This window comes from Clarias gariepinus, chromosome 16, assembly GCF_024256425.1.
Source record: "Clarias gariepinus isolate MV-2021 ecotype Netherlands chromosome 16, CGAR_prim_01v2, whole genome shotgun sequence".
Classification (NCBI taxonomy): Eukaryota; Metazoa; Chordata; class Actinopteri; order Siluriformes; family Clariidae; genus Clarias; species Clarias gariepinus.
The window spans coordinates 19,671,777-19,699,664 of record NC_071115.1 but is presented as its reverse complement, the minus strand read 5'-3'; the positions used below and the strand labels follow the sequence as shown (position 1 = coordinate 19,699,664).

The 27,888-nt window shown below is 41.7% G+C and overlaps 2 protein-coding genes across 5 annotated transcripts in view; both read right to left on the bottom strand.

Moving 5' to 3' along the window:
- Positions 1-12: 12 nt before the first annotated feature.
- On the bottom strand, positions 13-14,090 carry axin2 (axin 2 (conductin, axil)). Its single transcript, XM_053515015.1, has 11 exons — positions 13,768-14,090; positions 11,487-12,378; positions 9,188-9,328; positions 6,910-7,012; positions 5,536-5,676; positions 4,893-5,317; positions 4,637-4,804; positions 4,336-4,548; positions 4,133-4,228; positions 3,641-3,799; positions 13-1,522 (listed from the first exon to the last, which is right to left on the bottom strand). Exons 2-11 carry the CDS (start codon positions 12,281-12,283, stop codon positions 1,396-1,398), a joined length of 2,370 nt encoding a protein of 789 aa, XP_053370990.1. The 5' UTR covers positions 12,284-12,378; positions 13,768-14,090; the 3' UTR covers positions 13-1,395.
- A 10,117-nt stretch (positions 14,091-24,207) lies between these two features.
- Positions 24,208-27,888, bottom strand: part of cep112 (centrosomal protein 112) — a 139,808-nt gene continuing 136,127 nt past the window's right edge. For 3 of the 4 annotated variants that reach the window (XM_053514003.1, XM_053514005.1, XM_053514006.1), the window contains 2 exons: positions 27,539-27,603; positions 24,208-25,230 (listed from right to left, as the gene is read on the bottom strand). In XM_053514003.1, coding sequence (XP_053369978.1) covers positions 25,227-25,230; positions 27,539-27,603 — 69 coding nt within the window. In that variant the 3' untranslated portion in view covers positions 24,208-25,226. Of the gene's footprint in view, positions 25,231-27,534; positions 27,604-27,888 lie in introns of those variants that run through there. The other variant, XM_053514004.1, reaches the window with a different exon arrangement.

The following is a 27,888-nucleotide window of genomic DNA, read 5'->3' as shown; positions in this document are numbered from 1 at the left end:
GCTACATCTCTTCATAATTACAATAATTAAAGTACCAAGTCATCTTTAAAATGATGCTCTATATAATGCATAATTTACATTTATGTGAAACAAAAAAAAAAAAAAAAACCCAGAATAGATAACAAGATATTCAAAGCATTAAAAAAAATCTTTGCAACATAAACCCCTTTAGAAAAGCAAGGGAATATTACACCCTGAAGCAGGGCAGCACATGGCATGGTATCCATGTAGGCACAGGTACTGCAGTCTAAAACACTGACATTAATCTAAACGCCACTGCTATGCCAATGCACAACTACACCCTGTCCAGGAGCTCTGTGGTTCTCAGTATATCAGTATACTTATGCCATTTTGGAGGGAACTTCCATACTGGGTACACGTCTCAACATCCTGCTTGGTTCTGTTGAAATAGTGCTAAAATGAGGAAAGGCCACGTTTTTAGTTCAGTGGGATTAAGACATCGGGACTTTTATATAAGAATATCAGGATGCAACATGATTGTTTTGTCGTACGATAATGCACCCTCAAGGCTTCTTGCCAAGGTGGTTCTGATCCTGTACAATTCGTAAGTTTCAAATATTCGAAGGCACTATGATGCTAATCGGGACACAGCCCTGGACGCAGTGTGAAGAGAGCAATTTCGGAATCAACCCTCAATCAAGAGGGTTGAGAAAACTGTGTGGTCCCAGGATGGAAGACTTCTCCTCATTGGACGGAATCGGAGACTCCTAACATTTATTTATAATGGGGGGACTCTAGCATTATGACCATGCATGTGTTCCATTGGAAAAAAAAATCTCCCAATTTAACTAAGCAGCTTGTCCATTACGCTGGACATGGGGCAGGAGGGAAATGACAGTTTAATAAATATTAATATTCTTTTGTTGTTACAAAAGCACAATATAACGTGCACATACCTCTGTATACACACATACACACATACTCACATTCACGCTCACACACGCACACACACACCTGCAATTAACACAACTAAAACTTGGTCAGCAGTCCATGGTGCAGTATGCACCGGCTCTGTAGCAATCCCTCGGAAAGAAGAAAAAAAAAAGAAAGAAAGAAAGAAAAGAAAAAAAAACACCACATACAGTCACCCGCATCTTCAGACAGTGGTATACTCATAGCGTCTCTTGACCATTCCAATTGATAGTTAAGGTGCCTGATCTCCCAGGCTGCTTTGCTGGAGTCCTCCACGAGTTGGTATACTTCATTGGCTAGTATTCCTTCAATAGCTTGATGAGCCAAAACAATACAAAAAGAGTTTTTTTTTGTGGATATATTAAAATTTCTTTATCTTTGAAAATACAGATCTATCTGTAGAAGTCTGTTTCTTTGCTTGTTGGCCTTTCGATCACATGAGGACATTTTTTTTTCTTTTTTTCAGTCTGTTCGTTCCACTTTCCCAAGGATCTTGCCCTCGTACATGGGAAGAACGGAGCCATCGTCCCATACTTCCTCAAACACGGCTCCACACTCGAACTCGTCACTGGCCTTCTTGAAGTAGTACCTGCGCAAAAAAACAAAGTGGAACATTAAGGGTTAGAGAGCTATAATCAAAACATGCTTTAAACATCTGTTTTTTTTTTCAAATCATTTTTCAAAGGGGTGGACTGCACCCTACCCCCTCGCCTCAGGTCTCGTTTGCAATTATTTGCCCGAGTCAGTAGGGAGCCTTGGAAATGAGCTACTGACGAGAGGCTCGAGGCAAGCAGCTATTGGTAGAGTGTCGACATACAAAGGTCAAAAAGAAGCCCCATGCCTTCTACCTTCACATGTTACTCAAGGCAAGATAGATGCTTCTGATCTTTCCAGGAAGAGGGATGGCTTAAAAAGCCTGAAGGGTAATTAAAATACCACCCCCACATGACTCTAGTCTTGGTTCTTGCATTGTTGTGTGGGCCCACTTTGGGCCAAAAAAGGGGCTTTTCTCTAAATTAGAGGGCAGCTTAAATCCTGAAGTTCCTCCTCTCTCTCTTGCTCGTCGCCAGTGTTCCTCTGTCTACTGGTGTCTAATTGGGGCTGCTGTCAAATGAAGGGCTTCTTTCACAAAGGTTGATATTTTGGGTGCCAGCAAGTCTGCATGTCATGACACACACACACACACACACACACAGGCTCTTGCTTTCTCCTCTTTCCTGGCCAATGAGCTAGCCAGGGTTAATAGGGAAGACGTCTCTCAGGCTGATAGTGCTCTGACCCGAGGTTAGTGGATCATCATCCTGATCATCATCAACCCTGTGAGGTCACATTCTCCTCTAGGCTCGACCCCTCCCCTCCATCCCCTTTCAAACGGAAGCAAAGTTGAGAGAAGGGTTTTAGGGTTGGGTGTTTCAAATAATTAGAAAGGTAATGGAAAATGCCCCCGTTCCCTAACAAACGTGCGCTGTGGTGTGCACTTGAATTCCAAGAGCTAACTTTTCATTTTATGAGTGGACTCCACCAAGTCATAAAAACAAAGCACATAAAACATCTAGAGGATGGGGTTGGGGGTGTGCAACTTCCAGAAAACAGTTGGCAGAAGCCATGGCTACTAATAAAAAGAAAATAGGATGTGTATGCCATACAGGAAGGTTTCGCTAAACTAGAGGCCTGTGGCATTTGTGTTTTTCCTGTCATCTCTGCACAACGCTCAACTCAGAACGCGCAAGAAGAGCAGCCTTTACTCGCTTAAAAAAAGAGGAAGAAGTGGAGAAAAGAGTGCAAGAGAGCAGTCTTTCCATTGGAACACATTTTATGTGGCAAGATTCTTCTCTGAGCAACATCTGGCACCAATATCGTCTGGCAGTGCTGGCAAGTACTGTTCTTTGTTGAAATGCTGCCATGTCCCAGCTCCACACATTTTCTGCTATTAAAACCATCAGCTTTGAATTCACTTGGCCTTGAGAAGAAAAAAAAAAACTATTACAAAGAATGTGCAAGGTAGGAGAGCTTTAGTTCAGGAAGAAGACTGCGCGTTACTCCTGGGACACTGACTCAGCTGATAAAAACTGTAATTAAGCACATATATGCCCTTTTGCAGGAAATGCTCAGCTTTGAGTGGGCTATTTGAAGTGGCAGTCATTTGACTATAACGGGACAAAAACAAATATCCCCTTTGATGTAAATGAGAAAAAAATGAAAAATCAATAGCTTATGTAAACACATTCACACAGTGCATGAGCGCATCGAAGCTTGATACAATCGCTGAAGAATTTATGCGAGTCTTAGTGCATGAAATGAAAGACCTGGGCTTCAAAGACGTGCTTATTAAGTGTGCCTTATGAAGAAATCAATACCAGATGTGACCAAATGGCTCCAGTTAAAATTCCCTCTTTCCTTTTCTGTACACACATTGCATGCACCCCCCCCCTCCTCTCTTCTTCCCTTCCTACCACCAACTCCAGTAAACAGCCAGCAGTAAACATTCTCCTCTTCCACACAACAGCAGAGGCTGTTCTTTCAGTGCCTAGCTAGAGCACGAACCACTTCAAGCTCCTGAAACCTTTCAAGAGCGCCTTTCTTCTCTGTTACCTTCAATTACGTACAAAGAAAACACATGGCTCCACGGGCCTGTCTACTAGAGGGCGGCTCCGATTCACCAATCGCATTGAGTCATCAAGGCCTGGGAGAAGGGGCATGTGTGTACCTGTAGTTGCCTTTCTTGCGGAGCTGTTCTTTGAAGTGGCCTAGGGTGAGGCTGTGTGTCTTCATCATGCGCCTGTAGGGGATCTCCTCACCACAAAAGAAATATGTGACCACAGTTTCATTGCCATGGCTGCCAGGAGGCTTCTTTGGCTCTTTTGGGCTATGGGGAAAGACGGAAAGAAAGAAAAAGTGTGAGAGCGGACCCAGTGCACGAACATTTGCTACTTGGATCACACACTTAACAGCTTTGGCTTCATTTTTGTTAAATAAATAACGGCATGGTACAAAAAGTTAAATGTTGTTGTTTGTCTGAGGTTTTATTTGCCTATTATTAAGACCCTATACGATCTGATTATTTATTATTATTATTATTATTATTATTATTATTATGTTTTTACCAAAAAATGCATAGACTTTTACACATGATTGCATTTAATGAATCATATTCTAGTATTAGGTCTCCACATTCCATATCCATTTCCAGAAGACTTACTGCTCTGTTTGAAGAACCTGGCTCTGGACAGATGCAGCTCCAGTTTGAACAGGCACTGCATGGCTCTTTTCTCTTTGAAGGCCTGGTGTTGAATGCCTGATGGCAGAAAATAACAAATTAGGACAGGCTACATGTAAATTGTATGTGCAGTCAAGCCCAGAAATATAACGTGAGCTGAATAGATTCATGAGAGACGTCCACACCTCTGTTTGGAGGGTTTGGAAACCTCTTCCAGACGTCGACACGCTTCCTCCAGCTGTGCCAGGGTGTTGGGCGGAGGTAGAGGGGGCATAGCTGGGTCCTGGATGAATGGATGAGCAGGCTGGTGGGTGCGGAGGTGCCCGGAAATGCCTGCACCTCCCCAAGTGTGGGTGCGTGCTGACTCGGAGCCGTATAGCTTCCTCGTGCTCTGAGTGCTGTGGGAAATCACGCATGGGCAAATGGTTATGAAGAGTAAAGGTGAGAACGGTTGGATGAAACGGTGCTTGAGGCTGACGTGCTTACCTGTGCGGCCTGTGCTTGGCCTGCCGATCACTTTCCATGATCCACTGCCAGACATTCTGTGAGCGGTCAGCGCTGTCAGTCGGCAGTTGTAAGGTGGCAGTCTCTGTACTCTCACTGTTCACGTCCTCACCAGACCTACAGACACGCTTGGATGAGGAACTCGAACATCTGGAGGAGCAGAGAAGATAAAGGAGATATTTAGATACATTTACTTCAGCTTGTTTATTGTGAATTATAAACGCGAAGGATGACTCACCCTTGGGTCGCCTCGCCGATGCCGTTTCCATGCTCAGGGCCCAGGCTGCGGCTCCGTGTGTATGCTGAGGGACAGCACTCGGGTACGGCTGGACACATGACCTGTACCCGCCGTGCTGCCTCGGCTTCAATCTGTTCCTTGCTTTTGGGCCCTGAATGGTGATGGATGTAGTGGTGATGGACATGCTTGGAGACGAACGTCCGTCCGGGAGGGTAAGCAGGCATAGGCGAGGTGCCACCCACAGGCCTGGTCAGCGGCCGGGGTTCTGGTGAGCGAGAGCGGGGTGAGTGGCGTGCCACTCCGGGCGACTGACAACCAGGTGTCCTGAGAACACGTGAGAGGTGCTCATCTAAGATGGCCTGCGGGTCGTCCTCGCTCGAGCGCCGCTGCAAGGAAGAAAGCTCGGACTCGTCCCGCTCTTCCTCCTACACGAAGACGTAAGTACGACTTTAGACAAATAAACTCCACACACACAACCCTAAACCCGGTGCAGAAAAAGTTATGCAGGTGACTGGACTTTACGTCCAAACAGCCGATACGCAACATTATTACCAGAAACCAATGGCATAAATACAAAATTAAGTATATTGTGGATGCTATAGGCAAACAACCACACAAACTTTAGACGGCATTACACACTGACCTCCTCGATCTGCTGCAGTCTCTCTTCTAACGAGCTCATAGTCTCTTGTTCTCTCTTCAGTCTTTCAAGTCTGGCAATAAGCTGAGCAGCGAATGCTGCCGGCTCCACTGGGGTCATGTCCTTTGGTGGCCGCCGTGGCCTCTACACGTGATAAAAATACAGCTGTTATTGCTTTATTTGTGTCGTTACAACCTCATAATTGCTTTTGGCAACGCAGCGTATGAATGTGGTTGTGCCAATAACACGTATTAAACTAGGACTGACAAAGAAAGAAGCTTGATTCACACAGCTGCCCTCTACCTGAGGGCCTTTTCCATAAACACACTGTGCCCTTCACCGCTGGTGTGAGCATTTGGTCACACTCTGAGGAGCCTCAGCTTGCTCTCTCTGTAGTGCCACCAAGCCACTTCAAAGAAGCTTTGGCAAATATCAAATGCACACCAGGGCTGGGAGCGACAGTGGCTTTACATCCAGGAATAAAAGTCACATATCAACAGGAGAGGGGTGGAAAAACTGAAAAAAGCGGAGGATTAAAAGGAGGGAAAAAGGAAGATGAGAGAGGAGATGAGTGGAGGCAGTGGGGGGAGATAGTGTGGAGTCAAACAGAGGGAGATCAGAGAAGCAGAGGTAATTTATTTGCCCACCACATGCTGGGCACTTCTCAGCTACAGTAGCCACATTATATGTCGAGGTGGGTGTATATTTGGACATGTTCCCACATATCTGTTCATTTATTATGCTTATTTTTCTGCTGCCTTTCATGGTGTGGTCCCATTTGTTCCTCTAATTACTCTGAGGAGACCTGGTGGTAAATTTATGGGACATGTTACACCCAGAGCGGGGGATAATCTTCAGCAACGAGGGGACGAAGAATGGAAAAGACACAGATTGTCCAGTATATCATAGAACTTTTTAGTTCGTTATTGGTCAAACTTTGTTGGGTCGTTTTTTTTTTTTTAATGCACTTCTTAAAGCTTTCAACCAGTGCAGAGACAACACAACACCGGGAGCGTCCTCTGTCTCACACACCCCATGAAGGGAAAAGAGGGAGGGCTGCGCTGCTGGATGCTGTCACTTTTCTCAAAACTGGTTCCATTCATTGGGTGATCAAAGCAAGGGAGTATATTTTGATTTCCCCGGGGATAAAACAGGCTCATTTAGAAACGCCTTATTTACAATAACTTGCCACTAGACTGCTTTGAGTGTTGTTGTCTTGGAAAAAAAAAAATTATTGAGGCAGTTTCCCAAACCTATTACAAAGAAGTCTTGGAAGGTTTTTTTTAGCCAGCTGTTGTAATGCTGTATGAGAGTAGATACTTATGGGGTTGTCTTTCTCTCTGTATGTGTGTTAATAGACAAAATGAGGGAACTTACAGGAAAGACAGGTAGTGAGACCTGGCCATTCATTCTCATGTTTCGATGCATCTCTCTCTGAAGCTGCTTCTTGCTGCCCAGTTTGTATGGTGGGATCCCATCACTGCCGGGAGACAGAACGAGTGAAAACAAATTAGACATTTTGAAAACCAAGGAATCTGGGGATTCCTAACTCCTAAACACAGGAAAAATACTAATATCACACCACAAGCTTAACTAATATGAACCAAGAAAGCAACATATATCAGATGATTTTACAGCACCCCCGTCGAACACTTCCTCTTTCCCAACACTGTCTTTTGCTGCTCATAAAACTTAAGACATCTTCATACTTTTTCAGTGTGGTTTTTGTTTTTTAAGCTTGGACGCTTTCCTTTGCTTGAGATTCTTTTTTTCTTGCCCACTTGGAAGTGTCTGACCTAGCCCTGAATGCTGTCTCCAGCGTGGCTTTGAAAGCTCACAGTCATGCGCACAAAGCCAGAGCTCCAATCTTCATTTGGCAAGCGGCGCTGCAGTCAGCCTCTGATCTCGGCAACATCAAAAGGCTGGTTTGTAAGATAAGGTAATGTTTGAAGTCGGCGCAGAAGCATTCCCTAGTGTCCAAGCAAATCCATAAATAAGATATAAGCAAGCACCCCCCCCCCTCCACACACACACACATTCTTCCCATGCTCCCTCGCTTTCGCTTTATCTAGAAATGAGATTCAGATTTGCTGTGCCTTTTAACTGAAATAAAAAATGAACCATTGTAATCAAAACGGTCCCCAAACAAATAAGATGTCGGCATTTCCCCCCGCCTGCTCGCCTAACCCGCAGTGATAAAAGTTAAAGAGAGAAGAGAAGGAAAGAACACAATAGCTGGTGGTGAGCAGGATTGAGGGAAAAGTTGAATAAGGATGAAAGAACACAAGATATGCCTTGTTATCAGGTATAAATTTATCTGCCGTTCGAACATTTATGATTTTCCTCGACAGAGCTTAGTGGGAGCTGACGGTGTGTCTCGGGATATGAAATGCAATTCAATGCTGCACAGCTATAAGAAGTCAAATTCAAGCTAGATGATGTTAATTATGAACTCTGACAATAGTTTAAATATTCCACACCTCGCACCATAAAGAAGAGCAAACAAGCTAGAACCGTGACCTCTGCCAAAAATATATAATCTTCCAAGTTTAATCAGCCTGACCTTCTCACACTCACACATACACACTCCCACAAGCTGTGTGCTGGCCGGCTCTTTGAGGCATCAGGGGAACAGAAGCTGGCCTCATTCATTGGCCTAGCTTTATGGGGATCGCCTATTCACTTGGGCAAGTAATTTTCAAAGCAGCCAGCCACCCTCTTATCCCCCTAAGCTCGCCTTCCTTAACAATGGGCTGAAAGCGATTCGCTTAAGCCTTTCATCCACCATGCACTTTATTCCTTACTCCCTGCACTTAACTATGCGCGCGCACAATTGGCTCCACTGCTTACCCACATGGGGGGTGGGGTGCCTTGAGCCTAGAGTTTAGGGCTGAAAGGCTACTGGAGGTTGCCCTAAACTCAGTGGATCCCAGGTGACATGCTCTAGAACTCCAGAAATGGCTAGCATCTCATCTGGATGCTTCCATGCCAGGGCTGATCAAGAAACCCATGCCATGCAGGCCCAACTCGCTTTCATTTCCTGCCAGCTTGTCTCAATGAGCATCTTTCGGTCCACATGGCCAGTTTTCTGCTTCTCTTTCAAGCCAGGAGACAATAGGGATGGGCGTGGACAAGAAATAATAGTGGCCACTAGGTTTTAGCAAAGCACAACAAGTGAGGTCTCTACGAGTCGCAAGAAAACCCTAATGAACGCAACGCAATCGGAAGAGGTGGAAGGAATTATAAAAGTGCTGTTTCCTGCGCCTAAGTTTGCAGACAGTAGTATTATTTAGTAGTTAAATGGAGCATGATGTATTTCCTGAAGACCTGATGCTTATGGCTGTCCTTTCCAAAGCAGAAATGCCAGAGCTGAATCCCCTTGCTGCAGTACACCAACGCATCGAAGACTCTGAATACACCTATTAATAACCATCTAAAGAGCCAACTGCCAAGCAGAGCATTATCTCTTCTTTACCGGCTTCCATCAAATATCACCTAAATAAAACAGACAGGCCATGTTCTTATTCTGTCACACGGCTAAACTCACTGTGCATATGCAACTGAAAGCAAACATCATATATGATGTCTGGTGTTATTTTAATATGCTGCGCACTGTTTGCTTGCGACTGTTTACAAAGACAAAAGCCGGACTTACACGCTGCTGTCAGTCATTGACATGGAGTCATCTGTCATGGCGTCGCTGGAGATCTCGCTGTCGTTGGCACTAGTGGTGGGGGCGAAACTGCAGCCAGAGGCCACATGGTACGGGTTGGCAGGATCGCTGCGTCTATACGACCTGGACAGACACAAATGGCGTGTTAATATGTTACTGTTCAAAGATCAACATTCTAACCTTCTATGTTTGTCAGTATATTAAAAGTCTTTGGATGATGTAACTTTTCCAAAAAGTTATCCGTCTGTATACAGGAAGACATCCTGGGAGTTTGTTTCTCTGAATTTCATCTGACCTCCACACCAAATCTTTACACATGAGTGAACTGGGCTGGAGTACCAAGTACATGTTTATGAGCTCAGAAATATGTTTTTTGTGACCTTCTCCCTCAGAAGAATCTCCATCTGTCTTTTTTCTTAAATAGTATTCCTTATCTTGTCACTTCTTTCTCTCATCTCTTTCTAACATTGTGGTCTATTTTTTCCCCAAATACCCACATAGTCCCTCCCTCTCTTACCCTCCCTTTCTCACCCTCTCCATTCCTCTATCCTGCTGTGACACATTCTTGTTTCACTGAAGGAGGACAGGAAGAAAGTCTGTGCCTATACTCTGAGGAGAAAAGTAAAAAAGGACAGGGAGACAGTGAGAGAGCGAGCAAGAGAGATGGAGTGAGAGCGCAAAGGAGAGGCAAACAGAAAGAGCACATGAGACGGATCTAAGAACTCATAGTGAGTAAGAGACCATAAGACAGTGGAAAGAAAGGAGGAAGTGAAGAAGGGGGAAGGAGGGCCTCCTTTATGAGAATGCCTACTGGCAGGAGAGCTGCGAGGAGTTAAACAGCATGACTGTGGACAGAGGCCCCAAGTCAGACCTGACCTTTGGAGGCTCTTGCAAAGAGTCAGGTATTTAGCACAGCTGGGCTCGCATTTCCCCCTCCCTACCTCACCCTCTCATTCATCCGCCCTTTCATGAGGAACCCCCCCCCCCCTCCCTGTTCTCATCTTCTTTTCCGCTCAGAAAATATGCTCGGGCTCCCTCCGTGGGATTTTTTTTTCTCCGTCTTTGGCAGAGGAATGAGATAAAAGTGGAGAAGGAAGTGAAATCATCGGATAACGGATGAAAAATCAGAAACAGAGATGATGATGGCAACTGGCTCAGTAAGCGATTTGCTGCGGCTTGTTTTTTTTTCTCTCTCCTGCAAATAGCTCGAATTTGAGGGGCGATGGAGAAAGAGAGAGAATAAGAGAGGAAGTGAGAAATGAGTTCCACATGGCTCAGATGAAAACAGCCCAGATGCAGACAGAGAGAGAACAGAGAACGCAGCTTAAAGGCCAATTAAAAAAAAAAAAAAAAAAAAAAGATTTTAAAACTGTAGCCTGTATGTACATTATATGTTTTTCTCATGTAACTTTGACCTATCTATAACGCCTGGAGCGCATCTACGTGATGAACACCACCAAAGGGGTTTAAAGAGATTGAGATGAGATGAAAACTTACTCCGGATTCCCCTCCTAGTAGAGCTATTAGCGGATAAACATTAGTCTGGCACCGGACCTCGACGCCTTTCCTCATTTACAATGCTAAACCAGGCCAGACCTAACACACACACACACACACACACACAGAGTTTGTGCTAATTAGCGCCGCTTGTGCTAAATGTTAATCGTAGAACACATGACACACCGCTTAATTACGGTGTAATAACAGACGAATCTGATGCCAAACATTCAATTAAAAGTTTAATAGGTCACTGGGCTTTTAAACCACTCGACAATGCTGTTGGTTGGAACGAAAGTAACTAAGCTGCCCTTAGAGATTATATTATAACATACAGCCTAACTACAGCCATGCTGAAGTGCTTATTACTTATTACTTAAGCCCGCGTATTTATTACTGACAAAGAATTTGTGCTGTTAGGATTCCAGATATCGTTTCGCATTTGGGAGGAATGACACCATCGGCTCCAACTTTCTGATGTCCGGAGGCGGATTTGCTCTGAAGCTTCATCCATCAGCGGAGCGATTTCAAAGCACAGGAAGCGAGCACGCGCCAGGAGAGGGCCGTGCGCGAGCACGCGCGCGCGAGCGTCTCAGCGCTTAGGAAAAGCTGATACTAATGAGAGCAATGTGAGAATAAACATCTTAATAGTCACAGAACAATAAGAGAATGCGCGTCGAACAGCATTTATTATACACTGCTGGCGCTGAAGGAAAGCTATGGCACGTACTGAGGAGCAAATCGGACAACTTCGGAAAGAGTAAAGAGTTTGGCATGGTCTCACCTGTAGTTTTTCTCCATCACGTCTACAGTCCTCAGTGGAGAAGCAGACCGCAGCGCTTTAGTCGACAGTCCGACCACAGCCAGCGCTTTGGCTTTAAAGTCATTACAACTCCATTCCTCCTCTTCGTTTAAGGTGGGCAAGTAGCCACAGACGAGTTTTAGACTCCCGAGCGCACCGGGACTTGTGTGTGCGAGGTTTTCACCGCCACTGCGCACGTACTCGAGGTATATGTCGGACTGTAAGAACGTCTGGTACGCGTTCTCCTCCATGCTGGTCTGGATCTCCGTCTGCGCCTGGTCGAACATGGCCGAGTCGATCTGCTGCCGCTTCACGTTGTCCCGAATAAAAGTCTTGGTGGCCGGCTTGAGGCGCCTGCCGACGACGCCATCGGCTTCCACGTAGCGCTTGTAAATGGCCTTGGCCACGCGCAGCGTCTTGCCGTCCTTTAGGTCCATTTGGCGGAACCCGTTACACGCAAACCAAAAGTCGAGCGCGTCGGCGCACCGCTCGCGCTCCAGAAAGACCCGGAAAAGTCGCGCGCCGTCCTGGTCACCAAGCAGCGAGTGCAGAGACTTGGTCCAGCGCGCGAGCGGCGAGTCCGGTGAAGCGCTGCCCTCTGGCTCTCCCAGGCCCTCCTCGTCCCTACGCGTCGATTTTGCCGTCTCCTTGACTCTCAGCGCGGTCATTTTACTCGGCAGTTTGCGGCACTTGACTTCGCCCTCTTGGCCCGGCACCGGCGGACGGGGAGCATCTTCTCGGAAGCTCGTGGCCACGGGCTCCGAAAGCGCCCCGTTCATGGCTGCACGGCTTGTGGCTCCTGAGCTCGGCTCTAATCTCCCTCGAACTCTCGCTTGAAGTTAGCGGGGGAGCAGCACCTCTGTCCGGCTTCTCTCTGAAAACACACACAAAGTATTGATCTAATCAAAAGCAGATCCGCCTCAAACTTCAAAGAGAGAGCGCACTCACACACTCACAGGCTTTAGGGAGGGGGGGGGGGCTTCTCAGGAGTCTATACAGCCATTCATACAAGTCTTATTTCAGCACGACTTTGAAATCGACACTTAATTCTTATTCATCCTAGTTCTGTTCTAATCATTTACTAATTACCCTGGATCCGACATTACAGTTAATTACTATAAACACAGCGCGGAATCGAAATCGCTCTCTGAACACGGTACAACTTAGCTTATATATCTGCAGGGTACGTGCGCAAATGTGTGTACGTGTGTGAGTGAGGGATGTATTATCACATAGCTTAATAATGATTTACCGCCTTCATTCAAGTTACATAAAATAAATTAACAGGAGAAAAAAAAAACTTTCTGACCTCCTCTACTGCCAGCTAAAAGGAGACACGGATTCATAAGACTAACCCTGATCCAACACGCGTTCTCCACCTGGCTTTGATCTGAGCCAGAACATACTTTTAACATTTCCATACATAAAAGCACATTTCCAGGGCATGCTACATTAGCAAAGAAACCGAGATCCTCAACCTTTCTTAATATAATCGCTTTGTGGTTCTTTCTCTCAGCTTGCTCTTACAGAAAGGCGACGGGAATGTCTCTTGAGTAAGCGGCGTGCCATCAGTAACACCGTGCCGAGTCCTCCAGAGCAGCACTGCACACTGAGCCACTGTACCGGCGCGGGTAAAACCAACAATAACATAGCGCGCGCGCGCGCGCACACACACACACACACACACACATCAGAAGCAAAACGTCTTCATCAGAGCAAACTGAACTCCCAGTTCCAGTGGGCTACAAACCAAGCCTGAAGTAATGCGAGTGATTTACACCAACACGCGCTCACGCACACAGATTTGTGCATTGCTTACCGATTGGAGTTATAGCGCTCAGTCTGAGCAGGTTTTCTTTCCAACACTAATAAAAAAAAACGCAGCCCTTTCTAGAGCCAACCATATCAAGTATATGAATAAAATTGATATATAAATAAAACGCCTAATTCAACTTCAAAACCTCTCCATAAAGTCCAAAGGAAAGTCTACCCTCTCAGGGGGCGGAATTCCACACACAAACTTCTTTCGCCCAGAATAACGAACACACTGCAAGAAAACAGTCAAAAAGCTTATTCGAGCCGACACGTTTGCTAAAGTGGGTTAAAACAACATTACACAACGTCTAGAATGAAGAAACGCGTCTTTCAGCTTTGTGCAAAGTAAAAAGGACTCGATTGGACACAGCCACGTTACTTCAAAGCGAGCGAAGAGCACATCAAAAGCGGCCCTGTGGGGCCAAAGCAAGGAGAACATGCAACTTACCATCGACCCATGAGTTCTATTCCCCCCAAAACTCCAGCGTTTTGCACAAGTCAAAAAATAGTCCACAATATCCAATACAGCGGCGCTCCTCTCGTTTTTCCGATCTGTTCTTTTGTTACAGTCGCAAAAAAGAAATTGAAAAGCAGTTCCACCCGCGTTTTTCCTCAAATGTTTTACGCAGCCATGCCGCACAGCACATCTCCTGTAGGCTATTCCAATATGTACTGGGCTCAGGGTTTAAGTGCGGACATCAAAGTAAGAAGCCGACAGCCTGGTCCCGAAAGGTACATAGAAAGAAATGCGCCTGTTAGAAAAGAGAAAAAAAAGTACACGCCTCAGAGCAACAGCAAAAACGCAAACATTTTACATAAAACATCGGATTAAAACTGAGAATACCAGTGGGCAGATTTTAACTCGACGTTTTATATACTCTAACAAAGTTTGGGCAAAACAAAAGTTACTACAAAGTTGCAAGGACCTTATCAAAGGCAAGCGATCTTGCGCCAACTCCCCGAGGCTTTGGAACGTCAGAAGTAAGTGATCTGCCGCCCCAATAGCGTTACATCCCTGCGATCCTTCTGTTGCTACATACACTTTCAAAGCTCACAAGTTTACTTTAACCCTTTCACTGCCGAAACGCGCCGCAAAAACTAATACGAGCTTCCACGACCTGTTAAAGGAGTTCTCAAACTTTTGCAGCCAGAAACCTCCATAATATATTACTAATACTGTTTTATTATAACATAATGCAACTTAGTTAATAGTAGTCCAATTAGATAATAATGAACCAAATGTTTTATTTTAATTATTTATCGGAGCTATAGAGATTTTCTAGAGATAGATTAAATCATGGTGGATTGTGGTTGCCACCATTTTTGTTTTCAAATATAATTTCTCTTTTTATATCATGCAAAAAAATTCAAAATTGTTTAAATATTTTAGTCTACTGAATGTGTACCAAACCTGGATTTTTAACTAGCATCACTTCAGAAGTACTATGCATGCATGATATGAAATTCACCAAAATAAATTTATTTGAGTCTTTATGCTTGAAACTTCTATGAACAGTTAGCAGTTTGAACCTGAATAAAACCAATTAAACCTGGTAAAACCCCTACTAATTCTGTATAATACTGAGTAGCACCTACCCTACTACATGAAGTTACAACCTTACTCGCTAGCTTGAAAGGGGGTCATCCATACGTTCCCAAGGCCCTATGATCCCCAGATTTATATGGGGAGCATAACAAAAATGTTTTTCTATGTTCCCAGAGCCCCATGTTTCCAGGGTCATATACATTTTGATGCTTTTTTGAGACTTTCAGACCACATAAAATATTTGTGTAATTTTTCACCATTGAAATGTGTCTCAAAAATAATAGGAGGTTTCATGTGTGTTACCATAAAAATAACTTGTGAATATAGGACCCTGGTAACATAGGTATGCTCCCACTTGAAAGGTTAGCTAATTAGATTAATGAGATTAACATAATGCAGTAGAATTGTTTATCCATTACAGATTCCAGCTATAAAACATTCTGCTTATATATTGTTAAAATCTGTAATGAAAGGGGGAAAAGAAAAACTAGTGTTTGTGAGTGGCAGGTCAGTGCACATTCAAAAACTATTAGTGGTGCATCCCAAACCACATACTACACACTAAATTGTGCATCAAAACTGTAAGAACCTTATTCCTAAAAAAAATAATTGTAACAACCTACATATTGTTTTATATGGTAGTAAGTGGTTTTTCAGTTATAGACATCTTCTCAGATTTGGGCCAAAAAGAACTAAACATTATTTAACAGATTTACAGTAATTACAAATGATTAAACAGCAGTTAAACATTTTTAAATTACTCCAGCTACGATTACCATGCGGGGTTACAACAGCAACAAAATGCACAATAATCATAAATTGGCACAAATGAGAACAAAAATAGATTTATATTTTGAGCAAGAAAAATATAGTCACCAAACATTCCACCTAAACAATTCCCTCCATCTTTTTAACACTTTGGTTTGGTCTACTCTGTCGTGTGACAACTCAGGCTGTTTTGAATGAAATTAGCTAATTAGAATTACAGCTTGACAAAAAATAAATGAGTATATAATTCTTTAAGAAAATATTAAGTATAACATTGAAGTAATTGTATATCTTCGAGCACTGCAATAAAATTCTACAACATTATTGTGGACAAAAAAATCTCTCATGGTTCTTTGCCAAACTGTTGTAAAAAATGTAGAAGTACACAACTAGGATGTCTTTTAATGCTCTGGCATGACAATTTAAAATCTGAAACTAGTAATTCAAGGGATCTTAGGGCCCTAAACACGTTCCAATATGACAATGCCCCAGTGTACAAAGTCAGCTCCATGAAGACATGATTTGGCAAAGTTGGAGTGACAGAACCGGTGCGGCCTGCACAGAGCCCTGACCTCAACCCCAATGAACACCTTTGAAATGAACTGGAACACCGACTGTGTGCCAGCGCTCCTCATCTGACATCAGTGCTTGACCTCACTAATGCTCAGCCCAAAATGGGAAAACATGGCAAATCCTCACAGAAACTTCAAAATGCATTCCCAAGAATGTAGGTTATAGAGTACATCTGGAACGAGACGTTCATTCAGCACATATGGGTATGATGATCAGGTGTTCACAACCCTTTGTCTAGATAGCACATCTGTGCAAGAGAAACATGAGCTGTATTAAAGGTTTAGTGTTTCATATCCCTATTAGCATAACAAATCATATCATAAACAAATTGTAATCGTCACCAATAAATCTATATTGTACAGTTTTGTCCTTCAAGTAGTCAGCAAATAAATAAATAAACTGTTATGACATGCCAGCATGTCTGGGTCTTATCTCTAAAAAGTGAAAGTACCAGAAAAGCTTGTCCTGCATTTTCAAATCCAGAGGGAAGATGTCCCAATGATCTCACCCTCACCATACTTCAAAGGCCTCATTGTCCTTTGATGTCGAACATTAACAAATAGGATATCATAAAATGATGTTTTTTTTTTTTATAATGAATTAGAACAAAGTGATGAGAATTTACCACAGTGTGGCAGAGCAGCACAGTCTTCCATACATCTTGGCATGATGGCATACTCACCAGTGTGAGCATTGGACGTGCAAACGTTTATACATTCTAACGTTCTAAACATCTTATCCAATTCTGAAACTGATAAAACCTCCACAGTTTATTTAGCTCTTAATCATTCTGAGCAATTACTCACAAGAATATAGCTTGGTAGTCCACAGTTAACTGAATCCACAAACAAAACCCTAAACTTTACCTCAATTCCATTAGCAGCAGGAAGCCACATTTAAGGGATTAATAGTCCAGGATGGACCATTTACAATCCAAATGCTCATGCATATAGACAATCAGTCTGAGCTCTTCTTGACTTAGCATGCCACATGTGGATTTTTTTTAACTTAAAACTCAGACTTGGAGGAGTTTGGACATCTGCATAAAAGTGTAAAAAGTGCATACAGCTATGTTAATGCTATGTTAACTATGGCTTAAAGAGAAGTCTACTTTAACAGAACTTTAGAAATTTTAATTTTATTACATTTTGTAAACTGACAAATGAACTGCAGTTGTTTAATGCAGTATATATTATTGCAAATTATTACACATATTGTATACAGTACTTCTATCTGCTGTTGACATATTGATGTTTAGGTTATACATACTAATCCCATACACACAGTAAAAATAGCATGTAGTGCATTAAAAAAAGTTGCGAGAGTGGAAGGCTTTTTTACTTAGATTTAAGCACAAGTCAGCTTTCAGATATAGGGCTCAAACAAAGACCACATAAATGTGTAGAGGACCTTAATTTAGGTCAGAGTGATGTAAATTTGGCCACTATTTTTTGGGCGGAACTAAATTCATTAGAAAATTTTGTAGGCAGGTACCAACAAAAACAGTAATTTTATGAGAGCAACTATATACACTGACCAGTTGTAAGCAGGACTGATGTGGCGGTTGCTAAAGAACTGACAGCGCTGGTAGCCCACCCATCACCCCCCCCCCCACACCTCCCCAAAAAATGTTTTCCCATATTTTCTAGGGCATAGTAATAGGGTACATTACTTATCTACCATTTCCGAATGCAACTTTGACCCCTTTCTTACTGTTTGGGTTGTGCGAATTCCAAAATCTCTCAAAAATATTACTAGGATTAAGTTGGAATAAAGTCGTCACTTGTATAAATAAAAATGATGTAAGAACATCCAAAATGTGAAAAACTATTAAACTCCACCTTTTTTCAAACTCCATTAAACAAGTCAACATCTTGTCCTTAACCCTAGGACCTTGCACTCAGTAGCAGTAGCAGTCTGTGGCCCTAAACACCAATAAAATTATATATGTTCGATGGTGTCTGCTTCTCTCTCCACACCACACCACTGATCAGCAACTCTTCTCAATTACTGTATTGTCTGCTGCTTCTTTCAGCTCAGGGTTAAACTCTTAGCAGTTTGCTTTGAAGTAATTGTCCCTTTATCTCAAGCCAGACCAAAGACTTTAGGGAGGACAATGGAAAAAGAAACCAAGTGGGCGGCTTATGGCAATTATCACTAAGGTCCATGAGGAGAGAAGTGAGACTGTCCATTATTATCACTGTAGAAAGTGAGTGAGAGTGTGAGAGGTGGGGGAGAGGAGGAAGGAAAGTGAGGCAATAAGCAAAAAGAAACAGATAACAGGAGTTTCTGTTTATAATTTGCATGATATATACTCACCAAGGGCAAGGCTTTATGAGGAAGCGATAGCTTAGGCAAATAAACATCATCATTACATGACTGTGTTTTTTTTTTTTTTTTTTTTTTTTTAATTTTTTTTAACAAAGCCTAGGGTGACAAAGGTGGCCTGAACGGAGGTGAAAGGAAATAACTGTGATCGTCAGCAAAATCAGTTGGCATGTGGGCTACCTGTGTGCACTTTTATCTGGCTTTGAAGTTGACATGGTACTGTAACCTTTCAACTGAAAAAATCCTAGGCAGGACATGCTGGGACCGAGCCATGGCCGGGTCTCCAACTGTCCAGGGAGATCACTAAGAGTTATTCATTTACTTTCTTTAGTTTTTGCTTCAATCCCTTTCGTGCACGGCATTAGGCTTAAACAGCATACAGACAGGAATTCTGATACCTGCATAAATCCCTTTTTAGGCATAAAACCAAAGACATATGCATTAACAACATGCAATTCTTTATCTCTGCTGATTGCAGAGAGCTGGGAACGCTGCTAGATCACAGGCATTGGGAAGATGGGCTTGGAGCGGACAGATCTGACCCCGGGCAACAAAATGATTATTAGAGTGGACAGGCACCGGTGGCTATTGCTGCTTTGATGTTACTAAATCAAAAAGTGTGGAAAGTTTTATACAGGAAAGCCCCAAGCCCATATACACAGTATATGAACACACATACTGAGAGAAAGAGCGAGAGATAGTTAGACAGAGACACTTCGGACTACTGGACTGGAAAGAGGAAGTCAACTTTTTGGCCAAACAAACAAGGCATTATGTCCGTCAGTCTTAAGAACTGTTCCTCATATTTAATAACCTGCTTTAAGGCGAGAAATTAAGCTTAAACTGCAAAACTAAACTTAATTCCTAATTCTAAATTCAGGAAGTCTCCTTGACTAGGATTTCAGCCAGTGTTATCAAATTAACATGGCTCTTCACAGCATGAAGAGTAAACAAAGTTGATCCTTTATACTTTTAAATGAGGTATACTGTATATTTGGTTTAGACCAATCAACAAACTGACAAATTCCCTTTTAAATCCATAACACTTCCCCCAGACTTAGCAGAAGAGATCTGTGACTAGTTCGCTGGGCATGAAGTCGGGCAGGCAAAGCTCGAACCCAGTCATGGCGCAAACCATCAGACAAAATGTCAATACATAGAGAATTCAACCATGGAAAGGATATTAGGCAAAACAAGGTGATTGTTTCCACAACTTAGTAGAGACCTGGCTAACTGAACAGAAATACTTGCTTCTAAAGACAAAGAAAGAATAGAAAAATAAAGAAACAAATAATCATATAGCAAGAACCGTCTCGATGTATTTAGTGACCGTATGACAATACATTTGAACATGACCTCAGTCAGGATATAAATGGATATTTCCATTCGCACCTTGTCCTTCTAGTAAGTGCAGATATCAAAATAGAGGCATTAGGCAGGAGATCAGCTGTCGTGTCAAGCTATCACTACACCAATTTGAGCTGTGACTGTGCACTCTCTAAACAACAGGCAATCTTCTGTCAGGACATGCCAAGTATCCATCCTGTGTTGCATTACTCACCGGAGTGTGCGTTAAAAACGGCCTCGTCGTTTGTTTTTGTGACCTCAAGATGCAAGAGTCACCAAGGGCACATCAATGAGAGCAACATTTATATATAAAGCAAAACACAGTTCTTTACAGCCTGCTTTATTCCACTGGCAGACATTTAATTTAATATTGTATAAATTACGAGGGGTGTTCATGTCAAAACAGGACTCATGATAAAATTTCTTGTGAAAGAAGGTATAAAACCGATGGACATTTACTTCAAGATGGTACGGTGATGAGACTCTAAATGCAACCATCCTGGCCGAGATGGCTCTGAGCCCACTGCAGTCGTTCTCATAAACATTCAGCAAGTGTAACGCCTGATCCTTGAAAACTGACAGATAACTTGTCACCAAATGTCTGTGGAAACTAGACCAAAAAAATAAATAAAATAAAAAAAACAAACAACACTTGCACATTATAGGAACCCGGCTGGGAGTTACTGCCACATCACCTGTACAATCCTGACCTTAATCCAAGCAATTTTCACGTTTCGGTTCATGGGAGTTCCTGGCAGGTCAGCAGTTCAGATGCGAGGCAAGCAGTCCTATCATGGCTCAGAACTTGATGGTATCCAAAGCACAAGAGAAACGCTGAGACAAGTGCATTAGTGTAGCAGGGAATTATATAGAAATATAAAGGTAGTTTTTACTGTCCTAACTTTGTTCTTCTATTCTGCACAATCAAAAGTCCTTGTGTAACTTGAATGCCCGGTTTGACAAGGAGGGGGAAAAAATCCTTTCATTGCTAAGCCAAATTATGCTATCAAGCAGAGCAGGAATTATAGAAATTATTACATGATGCTTGTTATTATCTCAGATGGAAATTCTTTTCTAATGATCTTAGGTACACATCCATCAGGCTGTCAGCACCCACAATGGACCGAGCCCATGAATACCACACTTATCCACTAATCACATCCGTGCGTTATCATCTTATTATGCCTACACACCTAATACTAGGCAATATTAACACCTGAACAGCAAACCACATCAAACAACGCCCAACTTCATCCAGTTACCATCAAACTGCTTTTCTACAAAGAAATCAAAAACAAAGTTTGAGGCTGTAAGTTTATACGCAAGACATGCCATGACGAAAGTCATCCCCTTCCCGATGATGCTTACTGTAATGGGAATTGGATGAACTGGAACGCAGGTTTCAGATCAGGGCAGGGCAACGTTCTTTATACTGTGTGATTTTAGCAGTCTTATAAGATTACTTGTCATACAAGATAATCCTAATAAAATCAGTGATTTCTTTTAAAAAGTGGTGTGTGTGTGATGTCAGATTATGTGATGATGATCCTCTAATGATAGACTTGCAGTAAAACCAAGTTTACCATGTTCTGTTTTCATCATTGATAAGTGCAGTATAATAGCAGAAATCACATGCCTGGAGTAAACATGATTTAAAAGTTTAGAGCTCTTTTTGGCTGGGTGAAAATAAGGACAACATGGAGACCCAATATTTAAAAGCAGCCTGAAGAAATAAGATTTTTTTTCACTGTACTTTAGCATTTATATATATATATATATATATATATATATATATATATATATATATATATATATATACAAACACGCACTCGTGTGTGTGGTAGGTTTGAAATTCACTATATGAAAAGCCTGGCATTTAATAATTTTAATTAATGTGAGCAAGTAACATTGCATTGACCGTTTTGAATTTTATGTCGTCCTACACCATCTTTCACTTCATACTGCTAAAAGGAGCAGTTACACTGGGGTTTAAAGTTTAAAAAAAAGTGACACTGCTAAATTGGCTAACGGGCCACCAATGTGGGGCATTATGTATTCTAATTCTGCTGATCATAATCAAAGAATTCTTTTACAGTGAAGTTTTTTCATACTGTACAGTGTAAACATGGATGATGCCAGACTGGGACACTGTACTGGATGTAATCCATCCCGAGTAACAGATAATACAAAAGATTTCCGCAGAATGTAAGAGAATTAAATTGCTGAACAATATCACAAGATTTTTTTTTTATACTCAATTTAAAGTGGTAACTGGGGTGAACCTATGACCTGAGCCATAGTCCAACATCTTAACCATTGAGCTAGCAACAACCATACAGTGTATGGTGTACATTTTGAGCATGAGAGATAACACCAGACAGTGATGGAATATGGGTTTACACTGCTATGTTGTTCACAAAAGGTAGTTGATTCCATTTATTGATATATCCCAGATATTAAAAAAATATATATAATAAAATCCTTTTCCCAGGTGTGCACCAAGCAACAGTAGGAAAATAAATCTTTCCCCTTCATTAAGTCTTTCATTTAGTCTTTTGTGCTTCACTAGGGCAAAACATTTCTATGTTCTGTACATCTTGACTGCCTATTCTTTGTAAACCAGCCTTCATTTTCTTCAACCTAAACCCATAGACTTGTGCTTGATTCAACACAAGTCAGCAGCGTAAGAGACGTGCAAGAGCTGTCTGCCCTTTGTGCAGTGGTTCCAATCATAATAGTCCCTCCACGGCCTTTCTCTCCAGCAAGAGACTAAACTCTGCACTCAGGTCTCAGCTTGACACTCCAACTGTGAAATCTGCACATCAAATAAATATCTACTAGCGTAATGTTACATGTGTAAACACTAGCTCAGATCATAGACAAAGGAATCTAAAACGGGTAAGCACAAACCTGGCTGCGAAATGACGCCTTCCTGGAAGTGGAGAGAGAGAGAGAGAGAGAGAGGGAGAGAAAGAGAGAAAAACACATCTGTACAGGTTGACATTTATTAAAACTTATGAGTAAACTTTACCTTTTACTTCCCAGTGATTGAGCTAGCATTTCTGTGGACACAGTGGCCTGATCCTACTGTGACATTTGATGAATAGGAACCCCATATGTCTGCTAGGACATAATAGTAGTGTGTATACCAAAAACCACTGATTATCATGTTAACCACCTACTCATTTGAAACAGGGATATTCATAAAACAAAAGGAGGGCAATTTTAATGGAACTAAGAATGCTTTGGTCAACCTTCTGGTTTTCCAGTGGAGCCGTTGGTTAACCAAACGTTCATGGCACGTTGCAATACCATCGGAGTTACAAGACGAGAGGACAAATCAGACGTTTGCTCAAACTTTAAGAGCACCACAGGCTACAAAGTTGAATGTGCACAAAGCAGAATTTCTAAAGAAACAAACTGATGAAATTATACACCGCAGAAAGATGTCGCCTAGGAAACGTGTACATATAATCATAGTGACCACCAGAATTGAATTTAGGTTTATGAAATGGTCATATTCTAATTGCATGTGAAAACATCCCATACGATAATTCAAACAGTGATGGTGGGGAAATGGTCCATAACATCTAAACAATAATACTATATTCTCTGGTCGACATGGTGGGTAATGGTGACTGATTGAAGCCGGATTATTTTTTTTATGCTGAGACATAATTATTGGTCTGCATCAAATAGCAAAAGCAATCAAGGACATTCCAACCTGGAAGGATAGTGCAGAATCTTCAACTCAAAAATCATAAATGGAGATAAACACTTGAATAGAGATTCCACATGCACAATATGAGGAGAACTCTCAGTTTTGGAATTAAACAGTTGTGTGACCAAAAGAAAACCAATTGTAGTGAAATCAGTAAAAAAAAAAAAAAAAAAAAAAAAAACACGAAAATTCCCATACATATTGTGAAGCAATGGAAAAAGGTGATGTGGTCTGATGGGATTGACCCTATTTCATAGTGATGGGTATGTCAGGGCAGGACCGGGGGTTGCTGTAGGCTGATGTCAGCTGATGACCCAAATTATGAGGTTCTCACATCTATGGTCTTTTTCCTTCCTTGATGGAACAGGCATTCCAGAATTCAAATTATGTAAGTGTGGATCTGGGTGCATGAGGGACCATTCTCACACATGAATTTGCCATCACACACTGCATCATAATCAAAGCTAAATGCAGAATAGAAATCTTGAAGGGTTTGACTTTTTTTTTGGCCAAGGCAGTGTAGTTGATTAAAGTCATAATTGACTGAAATATTTGATAGCAGTTTAGACACAATGGTAGGCAACTATATTTTAATGTTAGCAATGTTAACTATTCAGGCAAAAAGTGTAATGATCAGCAAAATGCAACACCAGGATCCCAAAATGTTTGCTTTGGACCCAAAAAGCATTTGTTGCTAGGAGTTTATTGTAGGCCAAGGAGTCCTTTTCTCCTAGAAGAATTTCTGACTGTGAGAAAAACATCTTTATAATATATAATAACTTTATAATAACTTAAAATATTTTTATTATTTGATCCTTTATTCACCTTTATTATGGTCAGGGATTGTTTCTGGTTAATCCAGAATCTATTGAGGGAATACTGGGAGCAGGACAAGAAAACAACCTGGGATGCCAGACTATTGCACACATACAGACAGACACATTCACAAACTCTAGGGGCAATTGAATGTAGCCAATCTACTAGCATGCCTTGGTCAGGTGTGCGGCACCTGGAGAACCTGGAGTAAACCGCTCAAGAACCCACACACAGAACAGGCAATAACCCATGCTTCCTGGAGTTGTGAGACAGCACTGCTAAAATAGTGCTACCGTGCAGCCCAACTTTTCATCATCATCATCATCACCATTATCATCATCATCTTAACATTATCTGCAAGATTAACTCAATACTTCCTGAACCTGCATTCTTATTACACTAGTTTAACTGCAAAGGGCCAAATAAAGGACTGGTGACTAGAGTAATGTAGATAAAAAAAAAGCACAAACAGATGCAAATTGGGTATTATTCTTGATTCCATAAAAAAAAAAACACACATTATGTATTAAAAAAACATGGGAGAAAAGTAATTTGAGGTTTTTTAACAAAATATAAACAAAGGATGTAAGGGCAAAAACAGTGTTCAATAGAAAAATAAACAGAATGTGTTATTAAGCAGAACTCATTTGGTTTTAAAATGGATATAAATAAGATAGATAAATACATGTAAAAGTAAAAAAATTTAACATGACAGAAAACATGAAAGCAAGTGGTGGTTCATAACTCAAATTGTTGTGTGAAATGCTTGGGGGTGAAATCTTCAATGCTGAATATTGCACGTCCTTCATTACCTGAGAGAGCGATAGAAAGGAGATGGAAAGAGAAGGGGGGAGAGAGAGAGAGAAGGCGTCACATGGTTGTTTAGGGCTGTGAGCGGCAGGTCAGGTGGGCACGGGGAGGAAGTTGACACTAAAAAGGTGTAGTGACAGCGTACATTCCTCTTGACAGATGGCACTCAACACGAGCACTTAACACAGCAGGGGGATTTGGTCCACTAGAGACATAAAGGCGCTGTGTCGCACAATTTAATGGACAGGGAGTAAATCATTGACTTCATTTGTTCTCAGATCTATGTTCTGCCTGTTCTTCACCTCTCTTTTGGGTGCTGATCAAGTAGACCAATATTTATATAAGTCAAGATCCTTCTTCAAACACAGAACGAATGAGAATTGAAGGTAACAAGGAAGCGTGAATCAATCAACGGCTCAAAAAACACTGCTGCTTTTTTTTTTCTTCTTCTGTGGATCAGAATGACCTTTTTACACCTGGCCTCCTGGAGGCCCTGAACAAGGCATGCTGTATAAGTCTTCTCTCTCTCTTTCTTTCTCTCTCTCTCTCTCTCTCTCTTTCCATTTTAATGACCTGAAAACTTTTGAGACTTTCAAGACCAATTTTAATGAAACGTGCAATTTATAGTACAATGCAGTCATGATATTCCAATATACACAGTCAGCCAAAATAATTTATACACATTCCAGGAAAAGAAAAATAGCATGATGTATATTATATAAATATAATAATATTAACATTCACTGTATATCAATATATAATGTATTGCAATAAATTCAGTATTGCATTTTTGTACAAGTTCTTCTTTTCCTGAAGTGTGTATACACCTTTTTGGCATATATAATATGCCAAATAATGAAACAAGTTTAAAACTGATGTATCATGCCCTGAATTTTAGGGTCATTTATGGGGTAACTGTCAAAGTCAGAGTTCACAAATCATACTCTAGGGGCACTGTAGTAGGGATCAGATTTTACTTGAAGAAAAAAGAAAACACTCTTCCAGTTTAAGCAACACTCACTTTGAGTATAAATATTAATAATATATAATATAAAAATATGCAACTGTAAAATCTATAACCTTTAATAATAAGAATGTTTCCACGGATATCAATGCACTTTGTAGCATTACAGTTTAACTTTACTAAAATGAAGCTGCTTAGAATTGTTCAAAAGTAATCTCCATGAAGACATAGTTTGCCAAGGTTGAAGTGGAAAAACTGGAGTGGCCTGCACAGAGCCATGACCTCAACCCCCCTAAAGTCCTTTGGGGGTGAACTCAAAGCCTAATTGCACACCATACCTCTTCATACAACCTCACTGATACCGTGGTGCTTAATAAGATGATGTCACATACACCAATAATCCAAACCAAAGGCTAAGGTTCCCCTTTTTTCCCCCCAAGGTGGCTCGGGCCCTCAGGGCGTGGTTTTGCAGGGCGTCTGGGCATGTGCTGAATCAGGATGTTTGTAGTAAATTCTTTGGGTTGTGTTCAATGCTGTAGGTTGCAGGGTGCGGCCTCCATGGATCATAAAAATTTGTCCCTTGGGTACTCGACTGCATTGAAATCTGGGAAGTCTGAAGGCCGGGGTGGGTGGCGTTGTGCACTTTGTCTGATAGGTCCCATGTTTAAGCAGGCTGTGGTGCAATGGGTGTTCTGGTGCCTTTCTCTTATGGCCAGCATTGGCGGTTTTAGAGACTGGTGCTATATTGGCCTTTCTGTGGACTGTGGGCATGGGTGAGCGTTAAGTGCCCATCATCCTACCACTAGTTTACTCTTATATAGCTGATAATCAACGTTAACATGCTGTGGTGGTAATGTTATTATGGCTGATCAGAATATATGCACATACAACAATATTGTGTATTCTCGTTTTACTTTCATTGTTCATTGTATTTTTTCCATATTTCCTAAATATATTGAGCTAAAAAATATCCAATGAAGTCCAACCAGTGGCGGTATTGGATTATGAAAATAATATCATTAAACATTTTAAAATCACACATAATTAAATAAACTTTCACGCTTAGCAGTTGCATAAGACTGTACCGAAGCTGTGTGCACATCTGGTATTACAAGCTTCCTTAATTAAAATAAAAGATGAAATAAAACACAGCTAACAGTCATTACTACTGGACATTACTACTGGTGCTTTTTCTGGGGATGAATGAATGAATATAAGGGTACATGTGTGTTAATAAGTAGGAATAATAGGAATAAACATTGTGTGTGTGTGTGTGTGTGTGTGTGTGTGTGTGTGTGTGTGTGTGTGTGTGTGTGTGTTTATTGGCAGTAAAGTAGATGTCTCACCTCCTGTTTCGGCATGCATCCAAGTCCTCCTGTAAAACGCACGCTTTCTTCTGAAGGAAACTGACCTGCAGCCAATGAGAGCATTCATGCACACACAGTTAGTCTGCAACACGTACTATCGTGTACTATGTGATACTAGTTTTAGAATCACTAAAAGTTATTACGTGTTTGTCTATTTATCATGACTAGAATCCTCAAATTCCAGTTAGACTCGGGTCATCTTTGTTCAATTTGCTCGTGCCCTTCTTGATGAGATAACAGCTGGCCTTGCTTTTAGAAGGGCAAACTAACAGCAACTACTGAGAAACTAATTTCCTTTCTCCTACGACGTATATCAGCCTGTACATCGG

What these genes read in the sequence shown, in the direction of transcription:
- axin2 (XM_053515015.1), bottom strand. Translation starts at nt 12,283, where the DNA reads ATGAACGGGGCGCTTTCGGAGCCCGTGGCCACGAGCTTCCGAGAAGAT. An exon ending in GTGATGGAGAAAAACTACAG is followed by an intron (nt 9,329 to 11,486) that starts GTGAGACCATGC and finishes GTGTCTGTCCAG; the next exon opens with GTCGTATAGACGCAGCGATC. An exon ending in GACTGCAGCAGATCGAGGAG is followed by an intron (nt 5,318 to 5,535) that starts GTCAGTGTGTAA and finishes GTCTTCGTGTAG; the next exon opens with GAGGAAGAGCGGGACGAGTC.